The 27,616-nt window shown below is 41.5% G+C and overlaps 1 protein-coding gene across 1 annotated transcript in view; it reads right to left on the bottom strand.

Annotated features, from left to right (window-relative positions):
* The window catches only part of LOC138514462 (uncharacterized), a 791,313-nt gene that overhangs the window by 110,234 nt on the left and 653,463 nt on the right, over positions 1 to 27,616 (bottom strand). Inside the window, exon 7 of the mRNA XM_069629962.1 lies at positions 20,642 to 20,711. Coding sequence (XP_069486063.1) covers positions 20,642 to 20,711 — 70 coding nt within the window. The remainder of the gene's footprint in view (positions 1 to 20,641; positions 20,712 to 27,616) is intronic.

The following is a 27,616-nucleotide window of genomic DNA, read 5'->3' as shown; positions in this document are numbered from 1 at the left end:
CTGCAAGAGTGGGTGAATAACCCATCCTTCATTTCCATTTATGGTCAATAATCGCTGCAGTTTCACATTCTTAAATTAATGTATCTTTATAGGTTTCTGTTTATAGACTGCACTTACGTCATATAATGTTGGCAACTGTGCAGACTTTTTCAGACGTTATCATATTTAAATGCATCTCCGTGGACGTGCAACTGACAGGGACATGTATTGTCTCACTTTAGTGTTGAGCCAAAACACTGAAAGTCTTATAATACAACTGATGGTTTTCACGGTGTGGGTGATAACCACCGCGCCGCATCAAACAATCAAGGAGCAGGCTAGTCGGCCGTGTTTCCCATTCTTGGGAGCAGCTTTGGACGCGCTAGTTCAAATCAGTCACACGCTCATTTTCTCAGAGGAGTGTAGCACGCTCACTACAAACACTACAGTGGAAATGTTCAGTGTCTGTTTCATTGATGTGCAATTTTGACTGAATAAACTAGACCCATATGGTCTACATGAAACCCTCTGCAAGCACCCTTTCCCTGATGACTGTGGTACTTTCAGTGGTGTTCTTGATCTTTCCCTTGTACCCTGACAGGCAAGTACCAGGAAGTAGACAAATAATCCCTGAGTTAAGGGTGAAGGGACTGCCCTTATAAGCCCTTCATTCAACATCGGAAACATAAACCCAAAGTATAACCTTTTTTAATTAAATTTTGATTTATAACGCACACGTTCACCTCAAGGCATCTTGGCGCGAGGATGCTCACAGTAGTGCTACAGCAATCCTGGGAACGAGTGGAGGAGCAGTGTTTTTAGTAAGCGACGGAAGTGAAGGTGGTTCTGGGTCAGCCTCAGTGTTAAAGGGAGACCATTCCATAACTGGCTGGCAGTCACCGAGAAGGCTCAAACGCGGACTCTTTGAAAACGGAATCTGGGAGCCACGACCAGACAGTCACTGCTAGACCGAAAGAGGCCGGCAGGGAATATAGGGTGTAAATATATCCTACAAAAAACTCAGCACTAGCCTGGTAGTATGCCCGGCGAACAAGACGGAGAGATTTAAAGAGTATTCTTTGTTTCATCGGGAGCCAGTTCAGAGAACGCAGCACTGGGCTGATATGGGAACCGTAGGGAGTGGCTGTCCGAGCAGCAAGGTTCTGCAGCAGTTGCAGATAATGGATTTGGCCCAAAGGTTGGGACAAATAAAGGCATTAAAATAATACCGAAATGAGAGAAACCACAACTGAGAAGAGGGAAGAAAAGGCAGAACCCTCCGAAGGACCCTCAGTAGAAAGTGACCAGTCTGACTCACTGCACTTACCTGTGATGCAATGGACAAAGAAGCAGAAAGATAGACCCCACGATTTTTCACCATCATCATTCGAGTAGGAAACTCGCCCAGTGAAGATGGCCAGAAAGCCGAAGACCAAGAACAGGATTCAGAAGAGGTGCCCACCAACAGGACCTCCGTCTTGTCCCGGTTGAGTTTGAGCCAATTGGCACATACTCAGTCTCCCACGGCTGCCAGGCAGCCACAAAGACGAGAACTTTATAAATTGTACACTATATTTCTGGCCAGATTTAGGACTACATTAACACAGATAATCTTTTAGAAGGTGTTAAAAAATGATGTGTAAAAGCCCTCTGTGAATTTTGATGATGTGTTTTCAAGGGCAGAGGGAACACATTCCGCCATACTGGTTCCTCTGCCATCCTTTTCTCCCATTACCTATCTTCCCTTCCTTCTAAATGTTCTCACTTTGGCACAGGCCCCATTGCTTTCTCTGCATTGGAACATCCACTTGAACACCCACTAACAGTTACATCTTTATAATTGAAAAGAGATTCTTGAAAGTTCGGTCATATTTGTAATTGCAAACGATGCTCATTCATTACAACAAAGTCATATGGCAAGAACAGACCTTATGACAATATATGCAAGATTGAATAAATGTTCACATACGAGAACCAGCCACGCATACGCCATTATCTTAAGACGGGGTGATGATGGGCGGGAGCAGGAGTAGTCTGAGCTCCTGCAATTGCAAAAGGCCCAGCTAAAATCACTTGTCTGGATTCTAGGAATTCTGTTTTTAGTTACATCTTGTCTGGTAAGCAAACCTCTTGGATCTCAATGAACACCCAGGCTGACTGATTAATGCACTGACCTTTCCAATCTCTCTATGAGTATATGAGATTAAAAGCCATACTAAATTGTCAAATATATGTAACAGACACTTAAAGTGAAATGACACTGTTACTTTGAGTCGATATAGACAGAGTGGTTGATATAAAATATTGGTTATATATATTGCAATGCTTTTTAAATATATTTAACTATGTCTACACCCTAGAATAAGTAAAGGAGTTTTGCAAACAGCAGCTGAATGTGTTACTTAGCAAGCCACTGGGAAGTCCATTTTTATCTACAAAGGCTAGGAATTAGATGAAAGAATTGTAGTTAACAGATTTGACACTACTTTAAAGAAAATTCTAACCATTGACAATTCCATATGCAAATGTATTTTGTTTTAAGGAAGGTTGAAATTAAGTCCCATAAAAGTAATACCATCAATAAAAGAGGGCATCCAATGGTCCAAGTGATCCTTTTGTGAACAAGAGAGAGTGCTTATAAGGATTATATTATTATAAAACCTTTACTTTTGATTCTATTTTGCGAAATAAAACTCTATATGCAAAATCAATCCGTTTTTTATATCGTATACATACCAGCCTGAAAGCATTCCGTAGTGAAATGTTATTCATGCTATAGCTAGCATCTTTACGGAAGAGAACATAAATTAAAACTACTAATATATACCTCTATGGAAAAAGCATATCTAGCAAACTCCTCAACCAAGGCTAACTGTTCAATTCCATTTTTGGGCCATTAAATAGGACACTAAAAAAGGGAGTAGATGGTTTGTTAATTTTAGATGATAAATGTCAGAAAAAAGGTTATCTTATTGTTCTAGCTCGCTCTTCTTCCAGACAGGTTGTTAACCTTTTGTGATGTGTGGGGTGAATTAGGCCTCAGAGGTTTCTTTACAAAACTATGGCAGATGCACCCCTCCCCTCCGTGAAGCAGTTAACATGAAAACATTAGAGACAATTTAAGTCTCCCTATTTGGTAACTAGAAGCTTTGAATGTTGGGCTATGTAGCCAATTGGAGGTTGAATAGATACAAAACTGACAGAGAGACCAATATTTGAACGTATAATTTACGCGCATATATAAAAGGTCTCAATGATCAGATCAAATGGATGAGACTAATTTATGAGTGACAAAAAACAAATCGAAAATTATATTACCAATAACAGATCCATTTCTTGTCACTGGAGTCATTTGGGTAAAGCATCATTACACTTCAATTCACTGTGCTTTGAAAAGAAATCAGTACAAATCTAGTGTTTGGACGCCATTTATAAAAAAACATCAACACACTTACAGTTTTGGAAGATAGGAGTACCATTCTAGTTTGTGGATGTTAGCATAATGACATGTATCCAGGAGACGAGGTTTGTGTTTATATATATCATGTGAGAGACACACTTGGTTTAATGTTGGCTACCTCAGAAAGGTGATGCAGGACAGACACGGCAGAACCTATATGACTCCAAACTACCCTCCATTGACTCTCCTCATCTTACTGGCAGAGGTGGCGGTGTCAGACACCTATTCTTTTCCGGCCTCAATGCCTCACAAATCTCCATTGCCATGTCCTCTCGTACCTCTTTTGAATTCATCAACTCTAGTATTGCTCTGCCTCAATCGGTTCACATCATATCCATCTATTGCCCTCCTGCTCCCACTGAAGTATTCCTTGATGAACTTAGCCCACTCCTTGATTCTCTTTCCACTAAACATCACCTCATTCTCTCAGGTGACTTTAACCTTCCCTCTCCAAACTACTTCTCAAAAATCTGAACTTCAGTCTTTTCGGAGCGACCATGCTCTCCACTCTATCTATAACTTACCTACTGTGAGAAATCAGAGATGATTCCCCCAGAAAACCTGGCCTGGGACCCTTCTCATGTGGCCAGGGAAAGGCAGACACTTTCTGATGCTGTCTCTGTGGGCGCTGTTCTAGGGGAGGATCATATAAGGAGGGAAGCAGGTCAGGAGGAATAGGAACCCCCCCTTTTTCAGCTTACCCTCAGACACCACCCATCTAATGGCTGACTGTAAAATAGAAAATCTGATTTTTACATTATGGCCTCCATGTCCCACAATCCCCAAAGTACTGGGACAAGGAAAAGAGCTAAAGAGGCACAAAACTGCAAAGTGCAGCTTGTTAATGGAGATTACCCACACCTGAGGGAGACTGGTAATTTTAGAAGGCCCCCTCAGGTGCAGGCCATTAGTAAGAAGAGGAGCAGAGCAGTAGTTGTAGGTGGAGGAGTTGTGAACTCTCCACATTGCAGAAGAAGCAGAAGGTAGAGGAGGAAGAAGACACCGGTACCACTGTCGAGTGTTGAGCAGTTGCCGGTCTTGAGAGGTTATTTGCCTCCAGAAGCCTTAATTGCAGAGGTCACGCAGCAGGAATCATTGGAGGGGGAAGCTTTCCCACTGGAGACCTAAATTGCAGAGGCAGTGCAATGGGAAGCAAAGGTTAAGAAATCTTCCCCCTACAGAAAGGCTGTCTCCAGTGGCAGGTGAGCACCGGAGAGCCTTTGGAGTAGAGAAAGCTCTGTGTGCGAGTGGCACGGGCCTAAGAACAAAACAATGACAGCAGCCAGTTGCCGAGCCATGAGAAGCAGCTGAGTCCGAAGACTTGGAAGCAGCAAGGTGAACAGACACGCATGCCAGACCCGGTGAGTTCACTGAGATATTGTGAAACCGGAGCATTCCGTAACCGCCATTTAACATAAGAAACAACAACATGCAGAGGGAAATACAAGAAGAAAAGTACTTTTGAATACCAAACAGAGAGAAAGCAGATAACTGATTTTGAAATGAGCAAGTGCAATGAAAAGAGCTTGATTGTCAGACCAATTGGATGTGATTATATGCATTCAGGTCAATTTGAAAGCCAGCAACAAGATGGGACAATAATTCAAGACTCAAATACAAACTACCATTGCCAAAGCCAATAGAGAGTTATAACAAGGCAAATTAAAAGTAACAATTATTGCCAAATTCAAGAGAAGGCAAATGAGAATCCAAATGTTTGTAAATCTTATTGCCCATATTTGAAGAAGCTAATAAAAGAAACTGGCTTGAAACCGCATTACCAAAGCCAAAAGAGTCAGAGGGAGACATCATTATTGTCAGCAGTTGGTTAATGAAGTGGGGACACAAGAGTGGCAATAAAGCTCCCCTTCTGGTAAAGGATATTCAGAAGGAGTGGAGCATAACTTGCAAAGAGTGTGGAAATCACAAGTGTATAATAAATAGCACCAATATAAATCTTGTTTTCCATGAAGAAATTCTTAAACGTGGTGTTGTGAAGCAAGTCATTGCTAAGCTGTTGGAAGCTGATCTTTACCACAGAAGTACTTGTAGTTTGTTCTGGCCTGGCAGGAGAGTACACCAGGTGGAAGTTGATGAAGTACTGTGAAGTGGTATTGACAAGTCGTAAAGAAGTAGTGATGGAACCACTGATATGTTTTGGTGAAATATTACAGAATCATCCTACCAAACTTTCATTGCTGAAGCAAGTGTGTACGCTGCTGCAGAATTGTTTAACATTTTCAGAACAAATACGTTGTTGCAGAATAATCCTGAGAAAGACAATTTATGTCAATTCCGATAAACCAAGGAAGTGTCTTTTTGGTTAATGCGAAGAAGGCTGTTTGAGTTCTTAATATCACAAAAAGAAGAGAAAGAAACCTTGTTGAACAATCTGAAGTGTTGGACCTTTTGCTGTAAAGTTGGAATCAAAAAGACCTACATTGGAACTTTGTTACAAGACTGGATTTCCTTATTCTGTTGGAATTGTTGAACATAAGAAGGGGAATTTACACCGATCATAAGGATAGACAGTTATTATACTGTGACCTTGCATGTTATATTTGTTGTTTTTGAACTGCCATATATTACATTGTTGAGTTATTGTATGTATAAGTGGGAGGGATAGAACCCTTTTGTTAGAGTGAACCCTCTAGTTTGTTTTAGGCAGGGAAATCCTCGTCAGGGTAGGGATAGTGAGGCGTTTATCCAACCCTTTGAATTAATAAAATGGCTCTTTTGAAAAACCTTCACAAAGTTGTCCTGCTCTCATTTCTGACCTCTCACAATACCCACGTTGGGGGGGTAACTCTTTGGATCTCATATTCATCTCCACATCTCATTCATCTACTAATACTCCTGGCACACCATCCCTATCTGATCACTCCATTGTTTCCACCTCCACCTCCTTTCCACCCTCTAACCTCTCCTCACAACTTGCCTCACCTATTACTAGGAAATGTAATCCTTCTGCCATTCCTCCCTTTCTCTCGGGCCTACATTTCCCACTTTCTTGCGTCACACCCGATGCCTCTTCCACCAACACTGCTTTCTCCAACTTCCAATCACTTCTCTGTGACTCATTCGCCGCTCACTTCCCACTGCTACCATTCACCTCCAAGTCTCAGCATCTTCAACCATGGGTCACCCTCTTAATTTGCTGTCTCTGCACAGAAATGTGTCCACTGCTACGCAAATAGAGGCGTACCCACCCAGGCAAGGACCTGAAACTCTACCTCTCTGCCATGACCTCTCTCAAGTCCACCCTTGACAGAGTGAAAACAGATTTCTACTGCAACCTCATTGACTTTCACCCCAACCATCCTCGCTGGTTACAGGGCACCATAAACGCACTCGCCCGAAATGTAGGACTGTCAACTCTACTAGCACAACTAATGACCTAGCTGAATACTTTGCTGCAAAAATGTCCAAAATTAGACTCTCTTCTGGCATTTCCCCTCCTACATTCTACACCCTGCCTACTCTTCTATCATCTTCTGCCTCTTTCTTCCACTTTAGTCACACTACTACTGAATAAATCCTATCTCTATGGACGAAGGCCAACTCCTATTGTGCCCCATCAGACCCTCTTGCTCCTCAGCTACTCGGGCATATTTGCCTGTTAATGGCCACTCACCTTGCTGAACTCTTTAACCAATCCTTAGACTCAGCTTGCTTTCCCGCTATTTTCAAAATAGCCACAATCATCCCTCTCCTAAAAAAAGCAAGGAGCTGGCCCAAATCTACTGGCTAACTATCGCCCTTTGTCTATCCTTCCGCACTACTCTAAAGTGCTTTAAATGGTTGTGTTCAACATCTTACTTATTTCTTAGACATTCACAACCTTCGAGAACCCCCACATGCAGGTGTCTGCTCCTTGCACTCCGTGGAAACTGCTCTCATGAATGCCTCCAACTTGATCTCCTCTGCTAAGCACTCCCATCTATCCTCTATCCTAACTCTCCTTGACCTGTCTGATGCCTTTGAGATTGTCGATCATTCTGATCTCCTTAATACTCTCTTCCTTCTTGGGATTCACAATTGAGCCCTTGCCTCGATTGAATCCTACCTCGCACCTCACCAATTCTTTGTCTCCTGGAGCAACAACATCTCTCAACGCACTCTTCGAACAGTTGATGTTCCACAGGGCTCTGTCTTGGGTCCTCTTGTCTTTACACTGTACACCTCTGCTCTTGGGGCACTAATCTCCACCTTTGGGTTCACATATCAACTCTTTGTGGATGACGCCTAAATCCTCTTCTCTTTTCCAGAACTCTCCTCTCATATCTGTATGAAATTTCAAATGGTCTCTCTGGCATTAAATATTGGATGGCTCTGCACGCTATGATGTTAAACTCAATCAAAACAGAGGTGCTCTTCTTCCCTGCCAAAAGCTCCCTCTCATCTCTTCCTCTGCCTATCCAGTTCCCACGTGACACTCTCCCCTACTCTTCTTCAGCTAGAAACCTTGGTGTCATCTATGACCATTCTCACACCTTCTCTACTTTTATCTACAAAACTGCAATGGTGGTTCTCCTCAACCTACTAAATATTAGAAAAACATTTCACACCAATTTGTTCGAAACCAAACTAAGAGCCCATCTATCTTAACCTACCTATCATCTGCCTTCTAGCTAACATTTTTACCTTGCCTCCATTGTGCCTCTGTCCCTCACTTTCTCCTTCCTCCATGCTAGCACTTCATCCATCATGGTCGCATCCCTAATACAGCTGGCCGTCCCACCTACCTGCACTTACAAAATGTCTAATGCTGGTTGTCCTTCCTCTATATATGTCCACCCATGTATCGTCCCGGGTGACTGTTCTATTTACACCCCACCCTGCCACAACCTGCAACCTGGTCACAATGTCACTCGAACTCACTCCATTGTAAGAAGCTCACTGCTTCCTGTCAAATCTGATTTCCTATCTAGTGTAAATTCTTTTGTGATCAAAAGAGCATTGTTCCTCCCGTACAAATAAATCAATACATTAGTAAAATGAACATGTAAGGTAAGCATTAAGTACATTTTTTAATGTGCAAATAGCGGCACCTATAGGTGATGTTGATTAATACCTTCTGTGTTGTTCATGCACAGATTGAACAGGAATTAAGAATAGTTGAGAGTCAAGACTAAACTCTACACCTAGGAAATACATGGTGGTCTAGATGTAACCAAAAGCAGGATGAAAAACAAGAACATTGCTGAAAGCATCAGCCTGCATTGACCTAATAGTAACATAGGAGCAATCTGAGAAATATTCACATACAAATCATTTATTGTTGTTGTTTTATTACAGTAAAAAGTGTTAGTTATTCTACAAACGTTGCACACTACATGTATATTAAATATGTAATTTGATAAGTATTTTATATACATATATTTGTTTTCATATAATACAATGTAACAATTGATCAACAAAATTAATCTATTTCTAGAATACATAGCCATCATTTTATCAATTCTAAAACAAGCGATGTTTGCCTTCCTACTAATTATTGTGACCAGCATTATGATCATAAGAGGTTATTTATAAACGCAGAGGTTTCTAAGCGCGACCCGGGAATTGAACCTGTATTGCTCAGCGTCGTCTTGCTTCCAAGGCGAGCGCATTGCCCCTGAGCTTGCTTCCAAGGCGAGCGCATTGCCCCTGAGCTATCCTCCCGGCCCCTTGATCTGGTTGTATCATGCTTGGATTCTATACATATTTCCTCAAATCCTTATATTGCAAAATTCATAACCTATCACAGTGTGTTAGTACATGGTGAGTTCTCTCTTGTATTGGTAAACCTTTGCAGCATCTACAGATGCGCTTATATTAGGGATGCCATATAGGGGCCCAATACTTCCAAGCAAGAGAGAGGGTGCAATCTGAATCGCAGGAACAGTCGGTGGTACTTGAGAGAAGGGAACTCCAACAAGTATGGTTGAGGCTGTAAGAGTGGGAAAACCCAAGTCCCATACCCAAAACCTGTTTTTTTTATATTTTCGCCCCAAACCCATTCCTGCACTTTTTTAAAGCTGTTTTTGTAGAACATAATAATCTAGGTTCAAAGTCACTGTCCATCGAATTTGCTATAATTAAAAAAAAAAAAAGATGAGTTGGCAAAAATACATTCTTGGAATGCAGTACTGGCCTGTTCTCCTATAATTGTATCTAGTGTTTCTGGGATGTGTGTGTGGCTTTGCAGATTTGTAGGTACAAAGAGCTCGTCCATATTGCTGTTGATGCCAACAAAATGAGTCCCAATTCCACATGGATGCTCTGTACAGAGGTAGGTGCAAGGAGGCAGTTCAATAACAGGGGCCATTACTTGCCCTCTAGCTGATTTAACCATTCCATGTCAATCACAGTGTTTACTCCAGAGCCCCATACAATAGCAGGAACTATGCCTCTATTAATGGCCAGCAATATTCCTTTCATGCTATTCTCTTTAAAAAGCCTTTAGTTTTTGCCAGTTTAGAAGGGGCTTTGCAATTCATTTTCTCTATTGTTCCCTTATCTGACGGCAAATAATGACACCCAAGTATATCAAATGATGGACTGGACCAATATGAATTTGATAGATGGACAATTTTCTCTCTTCTACACAGCTTTAGGCCCAAACATACATGATTTTCATTGTGTTGTTTCGTGTACATATGTTGCATGTATCCGGCAGATGCGATTTTGGAATCAATCAATATTGGGTTTTAATGAAATGTGAGAGCCAAACTCGGCTTAAGGTTTTTGGGCTCAGAAAGGTGAAGCAGGACAAACATCGAAGGTGAGATTATGACGGAATTTTTTAGATGCGTTAAAAACGGCATGCGTGGTGACATTGATGAATATCTCCTGTATGGTTTATACACTGAATTAACAGAAATGAAGAGTAGTTGAGAGTCAAGTATGTACGAAAAAGACAAACCTCTGTAGCAAAGAAATACAAGATAGTATTAGTGATGTAACCAGTGATGTCATCTGTGATGTCATCAATGTGGTCATAGGCTGCGTAACAGGGGAAACAAAGTTACGGTGGCTTTAGCTGAACTTCCAGGGTTTTGTTGTGATATGGTTTTTTTATACCTTAAATGATCATTAACTAAAGTTTTTTTTACATTGAATATATTTATATATAGTTGCAAGCAACAGTTAATCTTATTATGCAAGAATATGGCATTGGTAACCCGTTCCATGGGCTATACCGGGGGGTAACGGCCCAGCAGCCCAAGTTAAAGGACCGGGCGAAGCCGATTAAGCCTATGGAACAGGCTTAACACCATTAGCACCCCAGTTTGCTAATCCGGTAACCAGGGGTGCTGATAGCGGGGTCTTACTCTTCCAAGATGGCCACCAGACAGATGGAAGGCGGGGCACCGTATGGAGCCCCTCTCTCATTTCCGTAGTGGCCGGCAAAGGGAGACGGAGGGATGGTGGGGAGAAGATGGCGGTCCAGGGTGGAGTAAGCAACCTGTGGGTTCCATGGCTGAGATTACCGGTTTCAGCCTGCTATCCACGGAACCTGATTGGCTGTGCACCCCGCCCCGGGTGTTAATTAACATTTTTTTCGCCAGAAATTAGTTTATCTATGCAATAATAAATCTAGAGGGGATGCAATTAATATAGACAGTGAAAGTACAGCTGGACAGAGGTTAATTTAACTATGCAATAAACAATCAGCAAATGCAACAAATACTCTTGATATGCAGAAATTCATTCTACTTATGCAATACATTAATATACGTATACAATAATTAATCTGGTGGTGAAACAATTAATAAGTAGCTAACCAAAAGGATGCTGTATAGTTGAACATCAATTATTCCTGCCATGCAACAATTTAAGATATATGTCAGCAACACAAATATAGCTATGCAGCAACTAATCTAGAGGTGGATCAATGAATGTGGGGAAACTAAGGGGTGGAGCAAAGTTGGGGAACAATTAATTTACCTATGCCATAAATTATGTAACTATGCAATAGTTAGTCTAGAGGGGAAACCGTTAATCTGGGGTAGGGAATAAGCAAGGTGATTCAGTTGTTGTCCCCTACCTGCATGTAGATCAGCCTTCTTGGTAAGTGAGTAGCAGGACTAGGGCTTGGGTGATATAGCACACAGGAAAACAGGTATCATACGTTGCCTTTGCTCTTCGCTGTCTGCATGTGCAACCCTAGTTTGTGTAGTGTTTTAGGTCATAAAACCCCTGCAATGAAAAGCTAAAGGAGGACGGAGGGGCCTCGATCAAGAATGGAAGGGGAGAAACAGCCAAGGAGCTGACAAAATGGTGGCATGCAGGTTCCAAGGAAGTCAACAAAGGACATAGAAGAATCACTCAACAAGTGTCCCGTAAGGCCCTCAATGGAGTTGTAACTGACTAAAGAAAGACCCTGTAGGGTTTACAACTGCACACTGTGTTGTTAAATGTCACATGACCCCCAATGAGCATCTATCAGAGGGCAATGAGGGTGGGACCAGGGAAAAGAGGGAATAAGTGCACAAGTAGCTGAAAAAGGGGGGACAGCAGAGGGGCGGTGGGAAACACCAAGGGTCCTGTAACAGCATGGATGGAGTGGTAACTGGTTTCAGAGAATTGCTGGACTGGTTAAAACTACAATGTGTTCTGGTGCAAATAACCCCCTCGCCCCCCAAGAAACAGAAGCTGGGGAAGGTCGGAGATCATGGGGTTTTATGGAGAGGAAGAAGAAGCACGCAAGAGTCTGTAAACATGCATGCCTGCAGTTGTGTCTGTGCTTGAACAACAGAAAGTATAAAAGATGCAAAAGGCATCGAGGTGGTAGGATACCGTGAGAGCCTCAATGGAGCACAGCTCAAAGTGGTTTAATAACACTTGCAGCAAGCTGCATTAACAAGCTAAAATATTGGGCCTTATTTACAAACCGTTTTTCAATGGGACTGCTCCACTGTAAAACGATTTTGCAAAGCAGACCAGTCTCGGGAAGATAGCTCAGGGGCAATGTGTTTGTCTTGGAAGCAAGACGACATGGAGCAACATAGGTTCGATCCCCGGGTCCACGCTTAGAGACCTCTGGGTATTATGCGCGTTATAAATAATCTTTCATAACATTTCATTGTCTTTACTCTCCCTTTGTAAAAAATGTAGATGCTGCTTGCAAATTGTGGAAATAAAAACAACCTTATAAACAACATGAATAATAAATAAATATCAAACCACTTTGAACAATCTAAATCAAACAATGAAAATTCATCATCATCCAGGAACAGGATTTATTATCAAAACATGTTCAAAAAATGAAAACTTTGATTTAAAACCCATGAAGCTGCATATCATATACCCACTGCTAATGGAAAACAGTGGTAATGGTAGTAAAGATAATAAGAATAGGACCCAACGTATGAATTGGTGCCAACACCATTGTCTTCATAATCTCCCTTCGTGCCAGGCCTAGCCTTGCGCCCCGTGTAAGCGCGCTCCACATATTTGGTGACTGCTATTTATAAGGGATTCTTATGTACACTGCATGCTTTTATCATGGAATGTATGGGTTTAACACCTGCATGATATAGTCATCGCCCTATAGTTAAGATTATAAATTCTAATAACTTTTGGCTCACTAGACGGATTTGACTGAAAAGGTTGCCCCCAAAAGAATGTGTGGCATGGGCCTGCGAACCTCAATATTTGGTAGGGAATTCTTAAACTAATCAAAAGTTACTGGGCAAAGATAAAAAGCTATTTTTGGGCTTGCATGGATTTGTGCTACATTAGAAACAATGTGCCCACAATGCGTTACCGATATTTCTTTTTCAGGTTTGGTGTAAATCATCCAGTAGTTTTGTCAGAGAAGGGGGTGGCCTGGGTATAAAGCATGCGTTTATATATCTCCCATTGTAGATTGCAGCACTGAGGCTTTTCAGAAATGAAAAGCTCCCATTTAGTTTTGCTCAGTGCAAGCGATTCCTGCAGTAATCCTATGAAAAGGCAAAACAATATAGGGCTCAAAAAGATACTTTGGCGATGGAAAGGGCTGGTTTCACATCGGGGTATGACGGGGGAGGGTGAAACCAGAGCAAATAGTTAGGTGGCCACTTTGTGGAGGGCTGAAGTGACTGTTTGAGTTACTTCATTTTTATCATAAAGAGGGAATCCTGTGTGATTCCCGCATGAACATTAAACGGTGTGGTTGATGTGGGGATGGCAAAGACTTCTTTATTTTCAAACGGTTTCCCATTATCGAGATAAAAGGCAAAAGGATACATCGTCATGGGAAGGGATACCGTGACAACATAAGGTTGCGAAACAGTGTTCATGGCTATTTTTCGACATTACATTTTCAGGGGAGACAATCGCAGAAATGAAAGAAGGGGATAAATAAAGGAGGAAATGGGCAAATGACGATTGCTGAAGTGCATGACCATTGGCCCATGGTCCTTTAGTCTAATTGTTGAAATGTGGAGAGTGGCCACGGCCAAAGGTCAGTGGAATCCGGGTATTTATTAGTGATGGGGTTCTGATCCATACAGCGGAATAGGTAAGACTTTTTGTTTGAAGTAAATAATCAATGGGTAAACAGAAAACTTACAATATTTACCACTGATGATTCGTGCTTTTCGATAACAAGCTGTTAAACTTCAATTTTAACCCATATTCATACGGTAAGTCTCTTGGATGGTTGTTAATATTCACACCCACTGGCCAACAGTCTTTTTTCCTAATTGTTGCAACATTGACAGTCATCTGTGAACCCTAGCCAAAGCCAAAGGTCATGTTTTGCATGTTAGCAAGCATTCTATGTTTGGTCCACAGGTTCATCAGGTATTATTGTGTGATGTGTGAAGCTTTTTTTTTTATTATTGATTTGGCTGAACAATTCAACCTTTCAATATGATACTTCTTTCATTTTATACATGTGCACATTTTGAAAAAAATAAAAACATTAAAAGGGGAGCAAAAAAAAAATGAAAGAAAAATAGAATTAAAAAAAAAGAATTCCTTGAGTTTACATTCTCACTTAGTTCCTTCGAGCAAGAGTCATAATTGCAGTTTTAGACACAGAACACATCTGCTCTTTTTGTCATTTAGTTTCCTGTTTCCCCGCTTCTCTAGCTTTAGTTCACACTTAAAGTTCATTGTCGCATAGCCTATTGATTTGGAATTAATATGAAAAATGTGTTTCCACAAATCTTTCGCATCCATGTGTGACACAAAGGTAAATAGTCTTCTCAAATGTTTAACTCGTACATTTTGCAATTCAGTACATTCAGTAACAATTTGCTCAAGAGATTCAATTGCAGTATGACAAAAATGACATATATTTTTTTGTTGATAATTACTACACCATTTGGATGTGACCTCTCTCGTTTTCCACAAATTCAATCTCAGGCGCAACTGTCCCGCACGATGCAGAGGATTAGGCGACTTCAATAGATATGGGTTGGGATTCCCGAGGCATTTTAGGGCAAAGGGATTCTTCTGGAAGATCCTATATCTACTGCACGATTCTCTAGTCAGAATCTAATCTCTTTGCCATACCATTATTTTGGCTTTGCCAGGATTTTGCAGGAGTAACTCTTCAGATATATCTGCTTCATACAAAAACTCTTGCGCTTTTGACCTCCAACGCTTAATAAATTAATCGTCAGATTTCCGTACATAATTAGACAATACCGTAACCAAGCCATTTTTACAGTTATCTAGCACACACTTCCTATACAGCATACACATCTTCCATTTATATGATGCATACATGGAAATCAATCCTATTTCATGCCTAATTAGGGCTATCAGTGTTGATGATGGTAATTTCAGCAAAGCCCTCCAAAAGGCACCTTCCATTTTGTTCCAAAAACTAGCTGATCTACATTCTTTAGTTTCTGATCCATACAGCGGAATAGGTAAGTCTTTTTGTTTGAAGTAAATAATCAATGGGTAAACAGAAAACTTACAATATTTACCACTGATGATTCGTGCCTTTCGATAACAAGCTGTTAAACTTCAATTTTAACCCATATTCATACGGTAAGTCTCTTGGATGGTTGTTAATATTCACACCCACTGGCCAACAGTCTTTTTTCCTAATTGTTGCAACATTGACAGTCATCTGTGAACCCTAGCCAAAGCCAAAGGTCATGTTTTGCATGTTAGCAAGTATTCTATGTTTGGTCCACAGGTTCATCAGGTATTATTGTGTGATGTGTGAAGCTTTTTTTTTATTATTGATTTGGCTGAACAATTCAACCTTTCAATATGATACTTCTTTCATTTTATACATGTGCATATTTTGAAAAAAATAAAAACATTAAAAGGGGAGCAAAAAAAAAATGAAAGAAAAATAGAATTAAAAAAAAAGAATTCCTTGAGTTTACATTCTCACTTAGTTCCTTCGAGCAAGAGTCATAATTGCAGTTTTAGACACAGAACACATCTGCTCTTTTTGTCATTTAGTTTCCTGTTTCCCCGCTTCTCTAGCTTTAGTTCACACTTAAAGTTCATTGTCGCATAGCCTATTGATTTGGAATTAATATGGAAAATGTGTTTCCACAAATCTTTCGCATCCATGTGTGACACAAAGGTAAATAGTCTTCTCAAATGTTTAACTCGTACATTTTGCAATTCAGTACATTCAGTAACAATTTGCTCAGGAGATTCAATTACAGTATGACAAAAATGACATATATTTTTTTGTTGATAATTACTACACCATTTGGATGTGACCTCTCTCGTTTTCCACAAATTCAATCTCAGGCGCAACTGTCCCGCACGATGCAGAGGATTAGGCGACTTCAATAGATATGGGTTGGGATTCCCGAGGCATTTCAGGGCAAAGGGATTCTTCTGGAAGATCCTATATCTACTGCACGATTCTCTAGTCAGAATCCAATCTCTTTGCCATACCATTATTTTGGCTTTGCCAGGATTTTGCAGGAGTAACTCTTCAGATATATCTGCTTCATACAAAAACTCTTGTGCTTTTGACCTCCAACGCTTAATAAATTAATCGTCAGATTTCCGTACATAATTAGACAATACCGTAACCAAGCCATTTTTACAGTTATCTAGCACACACTTCCTATACAGCATACACATCTTCCATTTATATGATGCATAAATGGAAATCAATCCTATTTCATGCCTAATTAGGGCTATCAGTGTTGATGATGGTAATTTCAGCAAAGCCCTCCAAAAGGCACCTTCCATTTTGTTCCAAAAACTAGCTGATCTACATTCTTTAGTTTCTGATCCATACAGCGGAATAGGTAAGACTTTTTGTTTGAAGTAAATAATCAATGGGTAAACAGAAAACTTACAATATTTACCACTGATGATTCGTGCCTTTCGATAACAAGCTGTAAAACTTCAATTTTAACCCATATTCATACGGTAAGTCTCTTGGATGGTTGTTAATATTCACACCCAGGTAGATGTAATTTGACACTACTTCTATCTTTTGTTTGTCTAGTGTCAAACTAGTCTGTTTGTCTAGTGTCCACTTGTGTCCAGAATTACGCTGCCTTGCGTTACCAAATTGTATTATTTGTATCTTGTTAATATTTATTGTCATTTTGTTCACTGTCGCATATTTTTCCAAAACTTGAAGCATGTTACATAATCCCATGGGTGTTTTAGATATTAAAAGGAGATCATCCACATACAGCAGCCATTTAATCTCTTGCTCTCCAATTTTGGGGGAGTCAGTTACAAGCTTGTGAGGAGGATAATATATTTGGTGGAGATATTTACAATGAATCAATTTATGTCGGAAATTCAACAACGCTCTAGAAATGGGTGAACAAGTAGGGGCCCGTTCCTCGACAGTGTCCCACTTAGCGTGTCCTGAAAGAGGCTGTTCAATGAGTGCCATCATGGCTTTGCAGTATAATTTCGACACTGTATGCATCACAGCTGCTTGTGACATTATATGTTCCAGAATTTAAGATCGACGTAGCTCAACCGGGACATTGGAAATCCACCAACACTTTTCCACATCAAAGGGCTACTTTTTTAGTGGTCACTTTCTGATTACTGGTTGAATGTCAGCTGTGTCCATTTAAATAATGTACGCAGTCTCTTCGTTCATTGTAATGTTATAGTTGTATTTGATATGATATGATATGTTATTTATAACGCGCTTAACACCCAAAGGTTTCTAAGCACGTACCCGGGGATCGAACCTGTGTTGCTCTGTGTCGTCTTGCTTCCAAGGCGAGAACGTTGCCCCTGGGCTATCCTCCTAAGACCCTTTGCCAATTGGAGATCAAATTGGCATTTCATTCATATCTTATATGGAGGTTCTGAAGTTCCTTTACTATTAGATTGTGTTCCCTTCACTTGATCAAAGTACTTTTCACAATAGCTTGGTATAACTGTAATTTTGATCCCAAGAAACATATTGGTGCTTTCTTGCTGCACCCCTGTAAAATCACCTGTTTTGTTTTGTATGATGACAGCTTTACTCTGATGTCACCAGGTCTGGCTTCTTCAACAACATTCTTTGGGAAAACCCTGGTAGCACTGCCAATTGAAATGAAAGGTGGATGTCCTGGTTCTGAGGATTTCCTCAAGAATCGTCTAAGTGTAGGAAATGATGATGATACTCTCAGTGCCTTCTTTGAGTTTTTTCTGTCCAATTGTCCACCCAGCTTGATTTAATTTCAAGGTCCTCCCAACGAGGTGCGATTTTGATGAGTCACTGCACGTCTTCTAAAAGGATGTTTGGGGAATCAATTTTGTCTGTTATCTCTTCTATCATCTTTTAGTTGAGATTTAATCTGTCTCTATTTTTTGGACTTTAGACAATTTGAAATTGCTCCTGGAAATACGTGGAAGGATTCCAGTCATTTCATCCGACTGTTTTTATTTAATGGTTTCTCTGTGAGAACTTCAGAAGTCATGGATGGTGATATAGATAGTTATCCAGTCTCTTTTGAATTGGTACATGGTTGTTGTCTTAGAAGCATTGCAGGTCACCCTGATCCGTCGATCTCTGGTGTCTCTTCATCCAGATTGATTAACATTTTAGGTGGTAGAGTACCTCCTTGCACGGAAGCAAGTAACAGAGGCAACTCTTGGATTTTTCTGGATGAAATATATTGAGTACGCCCTTTTATAAATGAATATGATTGCTGCTCTTGTCAGAAAGTCTTGCCAGATGTCCCATCTATGCTCAGGGAGATTAGTCTTCTGGCTGTCAAGTAAATGAGACTCAGCAGCCCTGTCTGTCGACGCGGAAGCAAGATCTGTTTTCCTTCCAATCAAGGTGCATAATATTGTGATCGACGGGATGCACCATGTTTTGTGCACTGCAGCAGACTGTCAGGTCTCTCAGAGATGTGCATGGAGTGGCTCTCCCACTTGGCTGGTTGAGACTATGCAGAGGATTCCCTCTTTAAGGCCCATCTGGGTGACCTCCCTTCTCTTTGTGGGGAGACTCCATCTCTTTGAGACACTATTTGATATGGCACTAGTTGATGGGCGGCCCATGTCTTACTGGGAGCCTTCCCAAGCCTAATACTTATTTCGAGTAATGTAATGTTTCACAGCCAGATTTACACCTCCTTTTGAATGTATGGTGGTATGCAGCGTTTGGGGACGTTGTCTCACCTCTTACTTGTATGTATCCGACTCATTTTACTATTCTCACAATACACTGTTGCCAATGAGGGGACCATCACCAGCGCCATTCTGGTTTGGAGAGTTGTGCCCTCTCCCCAATTCTATAAACAGTGGCAGCACTATAGCACAAACCCCCATTCCTGCAAGCACTGTTTACTTAACAGCTGCAACATGTTGTTACCAAACCTTCTCTATGTCAATCACAGGGTATCAGCCCGGTCGACCTTCCCCACAAGAAGCAGCTACAAAGGAGTTTCCGGATATTTCCAATTGTGCTCTGCTTTGGCTCTGCAATCCGTTCGAACCCCATGTTGGTGGTAAAAATCTCTCTCAGAGATGGACTGTTCAGGTGAGAGGGATACTTGACTTTTATCTAAGAAGCACTTTTTATGGGGACGTCTAGTTCTTGGGGACTTCGGCATATGTGTAATTATTGTTAAAGGTACGAGAACAGTTGGGCTGCTTTCCAGGCCTCTTGGAGCAGAGCCAGCAAGCTGCCCTAATCTTCCTACATACGACCACACCTTGAATCCCTCAACAACTTCAATGGAACTGGAAGTACTGGTCAATCGCCATTGACCATTGTATACTAAACTGCAAATTAACTCCAAGTGTTCATGCGTTAAATAATCTGATAGGCTAAACTCACCTGGACCACCCTGCCCATATCCCAAAGGAAGTCAGGAAACCTTCAGCTTGTCGAAATCTGTGTAGGTCTGGTGGTTAGGAGTTTAACTGAATACGTTCACCAGAAACTAATCAATGCATTTGCATTTTTTTGTGAAAGCTAGCTATGTGTCTAACATGAAACTAGATTTGTGCAAAATTCTGATGCTCTAAATCTGTGATGTGTCGTGCTTTGATTATATTTGCCCCCACCGTGCGGGATCTCCACTGGCTAACAGTGGTTATGTAATACTATTTGCCATGCTCTAAGATGCATGGCACTGCTGTTCTTCTTATTCTGTCTGTTTTGAGACCCATTTTTCCATTTGTTTTCCCCCCGTAATGTTTTTGCAATGTCTACTGATCGGTTTAAAAAGCTTTCAACATGTCGAGTGTATTGTTTCTCCATTTAACATGGAGGAGGAAGATTACACTTTACACAATATGTCAAAATGCCAGATACAATGTCAGAATTCCAGTATGCTACAAGAGACTATTTTTTGTCAGATTTTGCTGCCGAGATCAGAAGTTCCTATTATCTACTACAGTTCTCAAATGGTATTGGAGACGCCAATCAGCCCAACCTGAAAATCCAAACTCCCTAACCTTTGAGCATTTCCAACTAATGCCGAATTCAGACATTTGAATGCCTGCACTATTTCATCACACATCACATTTGACTTTGTTTTGGATGATCCTTTGAATGCTGATTGGTTCTGAAATCCATGCATTGAAATAGTCAGGAAGGATTACCCCCTTCAGTGGGGCTCCACCAGAAACAATAAGGGGCCCATAGAATGTGCCAACAACAAAAAGATTCTGCAAAGCAATCTATTAAGAACAGATTTGACCTTGACCTCTCACTGCTGTACATGAGATTGGCGAAGCACATTCGCTCTTATTATATCTGACATTATTCTTGGGTATCAAGCCTTCTGGCACACATATCGTAGTGACCATTACCTTTTCTTTAGCTTTCTTCCATTCCAATTCTTCACTAAGTTGAGTTGAAGTGTTGGTCTTGCGCTGAGGTCTGAAATTGAACAATATCATGTGAAATATTAGAGGCTTTCTCAATAGACATACAATGTACTGTAAAGTCCCGACAGTGTACATTAACCACAATCACAATTACGTTATTTTTTATTTTGTGGAAATGTATCATTTCCGAATAAGCTTGATGATGATGAAAATAAAGAACTGATATCTCAAAATTCAAGTTGACATTTTTAAGACAATTATTGTGACTACTCCCCTCCCTCACTGCACACAAACCCACACACAGTGCACTTTCATTACATGTACTATTGCCATGTGTTGAGTTCATGCTTCTGCATTTGGTTAAAATGATATTTTCCCTTGTGTGCTCGGCATTGATTGCAATTCTTATTCTTCAAATTAGGTTTATTTTGGATACCCTACCAAAAACACCACAGAAGTAATTCAATTCATTACTAGCAATTAAAATAAAATAATATAAGCACGACAAAACATTATTAAAAAACTACCCAAAAAAAACAAGAATACAATTCACCAGAAATAGGGAATACTCTCTTGCTTGATCCACCTCCTTATAATATTCCTCATACTGGTGTCCCTGAAGCAGGTCTTCAATCATTCACCTCCATCATTAGTATCAATAAACCTCATAGTCAAGGAATAACCTTTAGGTGGTGAGAGCAGAGAATACATTTCATTGGACAATTATGATACACATGCATGGCAAAACAATCCTAATAAAACCTTAAATAAAATAACTAAAGGAATAAGGGCCTTTTAAAGTAGAGACATCCCCTGTAACCCGGCTCTCCTTAACAACTATGCTACAGCCTGTACCATCTGCACACTTGTAGACAATCGACAGTCTCTCTGCCTCAGAGAGCAATCTAATAGTACAAATATTAAAAAATAGCCTTCAGGTGTTGTTTACAGATATCAAAGTGCCGGGGACGCGAAACCTAATGTGACAGATATTTTCCTTACTTCTGGAGCAGCCCAAACAGTTACTCCATTTACCCATGTTCCAACCACTCTTAAATTTTACAAAAAAGAAAATCTCCAGGCTGAGTTTCGTACGTAAGCTTTGTGCATAGAGTGGACCTATGTAACCAAAATAATTGTCATGACCTACATTGGTCTTAATCTCTAGGTATAAAAAAGAAAGCTTTCGATTAAAGCAAGGCAGAATATTTGAGTAAAAGGAAATCATTTTCAAATGCAGCTTTGATCTTGGATCTACAACTGCTATAAATTGAAATTGGGTCACCCCACTAATACACCATGTTGAATGCTTCGGACATTCTCCTATATGACCAACCTAATTAAGCGATCAGAGATGTTCATAACACCCATCAAGGTGGTACTCAATGGGGACTCGCCCAAAGTCTAACCCAGAAAAATACTGGTCTAAATGTTGTTGAATCATCAATATTGGATCAGTTCACCTCAAAGCATGTCAGTGCAGTAGAGATACTGGTTGGTAATCCGATTTTATTTTTAAGAACACATTCTCTAAATGTGGTTTGTATACTTCAAGCAGTGGTTTAGTGCTCAATTACCAAAAATGGCATCGCTAAGCAGTAATAAAAGATTACTTTTCTCTGGATGATTTTTCCAGGATCCCACATCATTAAATCACAGACCCAAATAATCCAAAAAAAGAGACCACTTCAATGTTATCTCTCATCACCACTGTATCTACTTTGGATGCGTTGCAATGGTTTGCAATACATATGATTGCATTGGTCTTTTTTCGATTCATCACAAGGCCCTTCTCCTCAGTTAAAGCCTCAAAGGCCTGTAGATGTCATGGATAGGAGTATAACATCATCTGGATAGCCTAATATGGCCAATGAAAATATTGACCTAAATAGTGCAGGTGCCAAGTCACAAATCTGTCAGACGCCTCTTTCTGCAGCAAAGAAACGGGTTGTTTACGTAGCCAATTTCCAACTAACAATAGCAGTGTTTCTTTTGTATACATCCCTCAGCGTCTGCCATAGCTTGAACCACGGAACACTAGCAGAGGCTGATTTAAAATCAATAAATACAAGCTTAGGAAGGGTCTTGTGTATTGAAATTTGATTTTGAATTACGGAATACAGTTTTAAAGCTTGGTCTTTACTACGGACATCTTTTTGCAAGTCTGCTTGATGGTGACTTGTTTTATTACCTGCCGTCATCACTGTAATTCATTTTGGGGGTCGAGGTATTGATAAAGCTGTCTGAGTTAAAAATCTGCCTCATCCAGCAGCAAAGATCCTATAGCAGCTTTAGCCCTCTTTGGACACAGCACCCCGTTGTTAAGGTAGGACCAGCCTTATCAGGCCCAGAAGTACTTCAGACTTAGCTCCAACAGGTCCTGATTTGGGCCAAAGGGCTAAACCTAGTCCAAATGAGGTTACTCAAAGTTTAATAAATCCAAGTAGTTCCATTTCTGCTGTACAAAATCCCAGAAGTCGTTTTCAAAAGTTCTGAGCTCGCAGGAGGAAAGCCTGGACGCTCTTTGCCTGGGAAAATGTATTCGATGTAGCCTCTCTTACTAGTACAAAATGCTTTTGGGTATTGGTTTCCTCTAACACTGTGCATCAGTCCACCCTACCAGGGACAACTTGGGTCCTTCCTCGCTGCTATCTTTTTCTCTACCTGTGGTTTCCCCCAGGGGTTTAACCTCTCTCCCTGGCTGTTCAACCAATACCTGGCACTGCTGGCCCACCGCATCTCCGCTCTCTGCCTCAACTTTCAGTGTTATGCGGATGACACCCAGCTCATCTTCAGTGTACCCTTGGCCTCCTCCTCTACTTCCCTCATCTTCGACTGTCTGTCTGCTATCCAAGAGTGGTTGCCGCCAATGACCTCTGCCTTAATGTCAGTAAGACTGAGATTCTCCTCATCGGCATACCCGCTCCCTCCTTTCCTGTAGCTTTCTGGCCGGCCTCTCTTGGCGCTCTTCCTGCTCCCACTTGTGAGGCTAAAAACATCAGTGTCATCTTCGACTTTACACTCTTCTTCTCTCCTCCCATCTCTGACGTCTCTAAGAAATCACACTACTAACTGCACCTCCTCAGCGGTATTCTTCCTTTCCTCTCCTTCCCCCAGAAGCTCACTGTCCCCGGAGCTCTGGTTCTCTCTAGGCTGGACTATTGCAACAGCCTCTTTCTAAATCTGACTGCTTCTACTCTCCACCCACTGCAACTTATCCAGAACAGGACTGCGAGACTTGTCCTTGGCCTCAAGCCCAGGGATCGTATCTCTCCAGGACTGAAATCTCTGCACTGGCTCCCAGTGGCTGCGAGGATTAAGTTCAAAACCCTCTGCATCATCCACAAGGCCTTCTGGGGTCTGAAGCCTCAATACCTTCAACACTCTCTTCCTAAATACCATCCTTCTCGAGCTCATCTGCCTCAAAATCCCTCAGGGTCAGTCGCTTCTCCAAGCAATGAGTTGGTGTTAAATCTCTTTCTTCGGCTGGGACCTCCTTCTGGAACAGCCTCTCTGCCTTCCTGAAACTTGAGGAAAATCATCTTCGGTTTCGGAAGCACCTCAAAACCTTTCTCTTTGCTTCTGCTTTTTCTCCTCCTCTCCATTGCTTACTTCCGGGCTGACACTAATATTGCACTGGTTGCCTGGCCGCCCTCTGATCTCGGGCACAGGTTCCCCTCCCCAGCCAGTCGCACTCCTGCACTGCCCTCCTGGCAACCCCGCACTTGGGGACTGTTTTTCGGTATCCCTACAGTCTCACTACCAGCACTTGACACCTGATGTCTGCACTTACCCCTGCACTTGCCATCTGCTGGCCGTACTTTACTTTTACTTTACTTATTGTTTATTTATATTCTTATCCCATGTACTGCATTGTCCTCACCCTCTCCTCGCCCCGCACTTCTCCTCTCTCCCCTTTCCATGCACTTGCGCAATCTGAATGACACCTGGCCTAGTAGGATCGTTGTCTGTCCTCCCTCTGTTCCCCTCCCTTGCCCCGTCGCGCCTTGAAATACCTGTGTATAGGCGCGTTGTAAATGTCATATCATATCATATCATACACATACGATGGTTGGAGTAGCCATTTTTCTACACTGAATTTAGCCATAGGTGTTCAGAGCAAGATAATCAGACCAATATTGAGTTCTCCCAATTTAGTATTGTTTGAGATCATTTACGCTCTAAAGATTAACAAAGCAGCTGGACTGACCTTAGTTCTTCCTGATTTCTTCAAGCATACTCCTGAGACTTGGGCTCCAATTTTATGTCTCATCTTGAATTCCTTTCTTTCACTGGGAGTCTAGAAACATAGGTGTTGTTACATGACTGCATCACTGCAGCCAGCCTGGTTATGCTTTATGCCTCTGGCATGAATTATTTTTACCGGGCATCTTTGTTGAAGCAAACATGATTTCATGTTAGCTTTAACACTGATGCCCAGTAAAACATGTACCCCCTTTTCCACGCATCCCCAAATCATTTGGGGGTGCAGGTGAGGGGGAGCCCCCAAGTTGGAGGCCCACTCACCATGCTGGTGAGCAGGCCTCTTTATTCATTCTCAAATCAAAGGCCTTCGTTTTAATAAATCAAAGCAGATACCTGCTCACCAGCAGATCTGTGCCTTGATTCATTAAATAAATTAGGCCTGTTCACCAGAATAATGAGTGCCGCTCACAGTGCTAGGCCTTTCATTTAATGGTAATGATGTGCTATTTATATAGCGCCTTTATCCAAAGCGCTTTACAGAGCACATAATGCTCTGTAGCGCTCACCAGCTTGTCTCTTCTCTGTTTCATTAAATAAAAGATGTGACTAACATGCATGACATATGCATGTTGCATATTTCATACATGAATGTGAAGAACTACACAGAATTGTTTGGAGGCAGCGAGGAGATTATATTCAATGTCAGTAACTGAGTGTGTCATCTTTGTAAGCGAACAGTTTTTGTCTGGCCAGCAAAGAATAACGTTTTGAAGTCTTTGGATGTAGGAAAGACCATTCGGAACTGGGAAGGTCATCGTATGGCAAGACACACTTTTTATTTGTATTTATTTTTTTATTTTCTATTTTTTTTGGATTTATAGAGCGCGCTACAGCCGTTAGGCATCGAGGCGCTGGTTCCTGCAGTTTGGAAGCAGGCTTCATTCAAGGTTATTTTAGCAGCTCCCAACATTGGGAGTTCTTGGTTACACATCTAGTTGACAAGAGACAGTGGACAGTTCATGCAATGGTTAATCATTAGGTCACTTCATTGAGTTTCATAAATAATAATACACACAAAACACTAGTGCAGAGAAAAAGACGTGTATTCTTTGGAGAAAGGAGGAGATTATATCTCTTTTCGTGGCCAGAGAAAGTACCTGTTACTTGCAAAGTTGCAAATTGAAAACATCTTTGATTTCAGAATAGGCAGGAGAGTGCATAGAGGTTGTAAATGGAATTGCTAGACATGAGCATTTTCTTCTGGCTCAGAGAAGTGGTAATTTTGAGTGGCAAACTATCTCGAGTCCCTAAAGGTCTAGGGGAGGGAAGAGTGGGGCCAATGGAGGAGGCTTGATCCACCGTCTCCGGCATTGCAGATTGTATCTACCGGCGAGCTGGGAGAAACAGCACACAGCGTGGCGTATGGGAAGCTCTTGGTCTCGCTTTCCAACACCCTCTGCATCCACTGATGAGTCTGAAGAGAATGACGATGATGATGATGATGATAATAAACAAAATAAAGGTGACCTTATGTTTATATACCAGAGTAGATGAAAAAGTATACATCCACAGGTACAGAGATCACAGTGTGCAGGGTCTCTAAAGGCAGCCTTACCTTACACATTTGAAAGTACAACATGTAATATTGTGGCAGCCCCAGCTTCAACTCCGCCAGCAGCACCATCGAGAAAAGAAGACATGTCCCCAAACACATGGAGTGCAGAAAAACATCTGGGAAATGAGTACTGGGACCAGGTTTCGTACCACATGTTTGCCTGTGCCATGTGATGTAATACCACACACATGACTTGGATGAACCCGGAAGACACCTACTGAAGCCCTCAGACCAGTAACCAGTCACCATACGACCCCAATCTGCATTGTAACCTCATACAATGTTGCTGCTGTTGTGCACAGCTCTAGTGACTGACTGCAGGTGTGCCGACTGATGGCAATAGTTATAGATGCCATTAGCATTTGTGCTACCACTATTCTGATCTTGAGTGCTGCGTCTGCTATTTTACACAGTGACATTAATGCAACATGCATGTGGATGTAGCTGTTTGGGCAGGTTGAGAGAAACGCTGTGTCTGGGACCAGTGATGAGCAGTTGTGCCTTTTTGGGAGGACCCGACAGACACACCCTCATTACGGTGCCAACCCCTGGTGGGTGTTGTGGAAGAGGGATCTGTTTGATATATTTTCTGGAGGAGATACACCTAATCTTGTGGCATTTTGTTATTGTGGGAAAATTGTGGTAACACATTTCTGGTTTCCCTATTTAGAGTGGTAATGCTCCCCTCAGACTATACCCTCACACCTGAAGAGGGATCCGTTTGATATATTTTCTGGAGGAGATACATTAAATAACATTACGCATGAAAGAAACCTGCTGGCCCCCACTAACTATAAAAATGTATCGATGCATCCAACCCTCTCTTATGACCCATATTCACCTTAGAAGTTGGCGAGGTTCCTGCGCTGCTAGTCAGTGGGTCTCTGCTCCCCAGTCTGCTACACGTCTCCTCGTCATTCAGCCTGACCATCTGCCAGGAAGTTTCTGAACCTCTGCACTGCACGTCTGACTCACACCCCTCTCTCTCTTACTTTTAAAGCCTCATACTGCCACTCAAACAGAATCCTTTCTCTTTGACTAGATCATGTCATCCCATCCGTTCAGTCCAGTACTTTTCCCCTCAACACGATCGTTTTGCCAACATAGCTGCAACAATTGCTTCCTGCGCATACAAT

The sequence above is a fragment of the Ambystoma mexicanum genome, chromosome 12, assembly GCF_040938575.1.
Source record: "Ambystoma mexicanum isolate Mex_15411 chromosome 12, UKY_AmexF1_1, whole genome shotgun sequence".
NCBI classification, from domain to species: domain Eukaryota; kingdom Metazoa; phylum Chordata; class Amphibia; order Caudata; family Ambystomatidae; genus Ambystoma; species Ambystoma mexicanum.
This window is presented reverse-complemented; position numbering and strand designations above follow the sequence as displayed.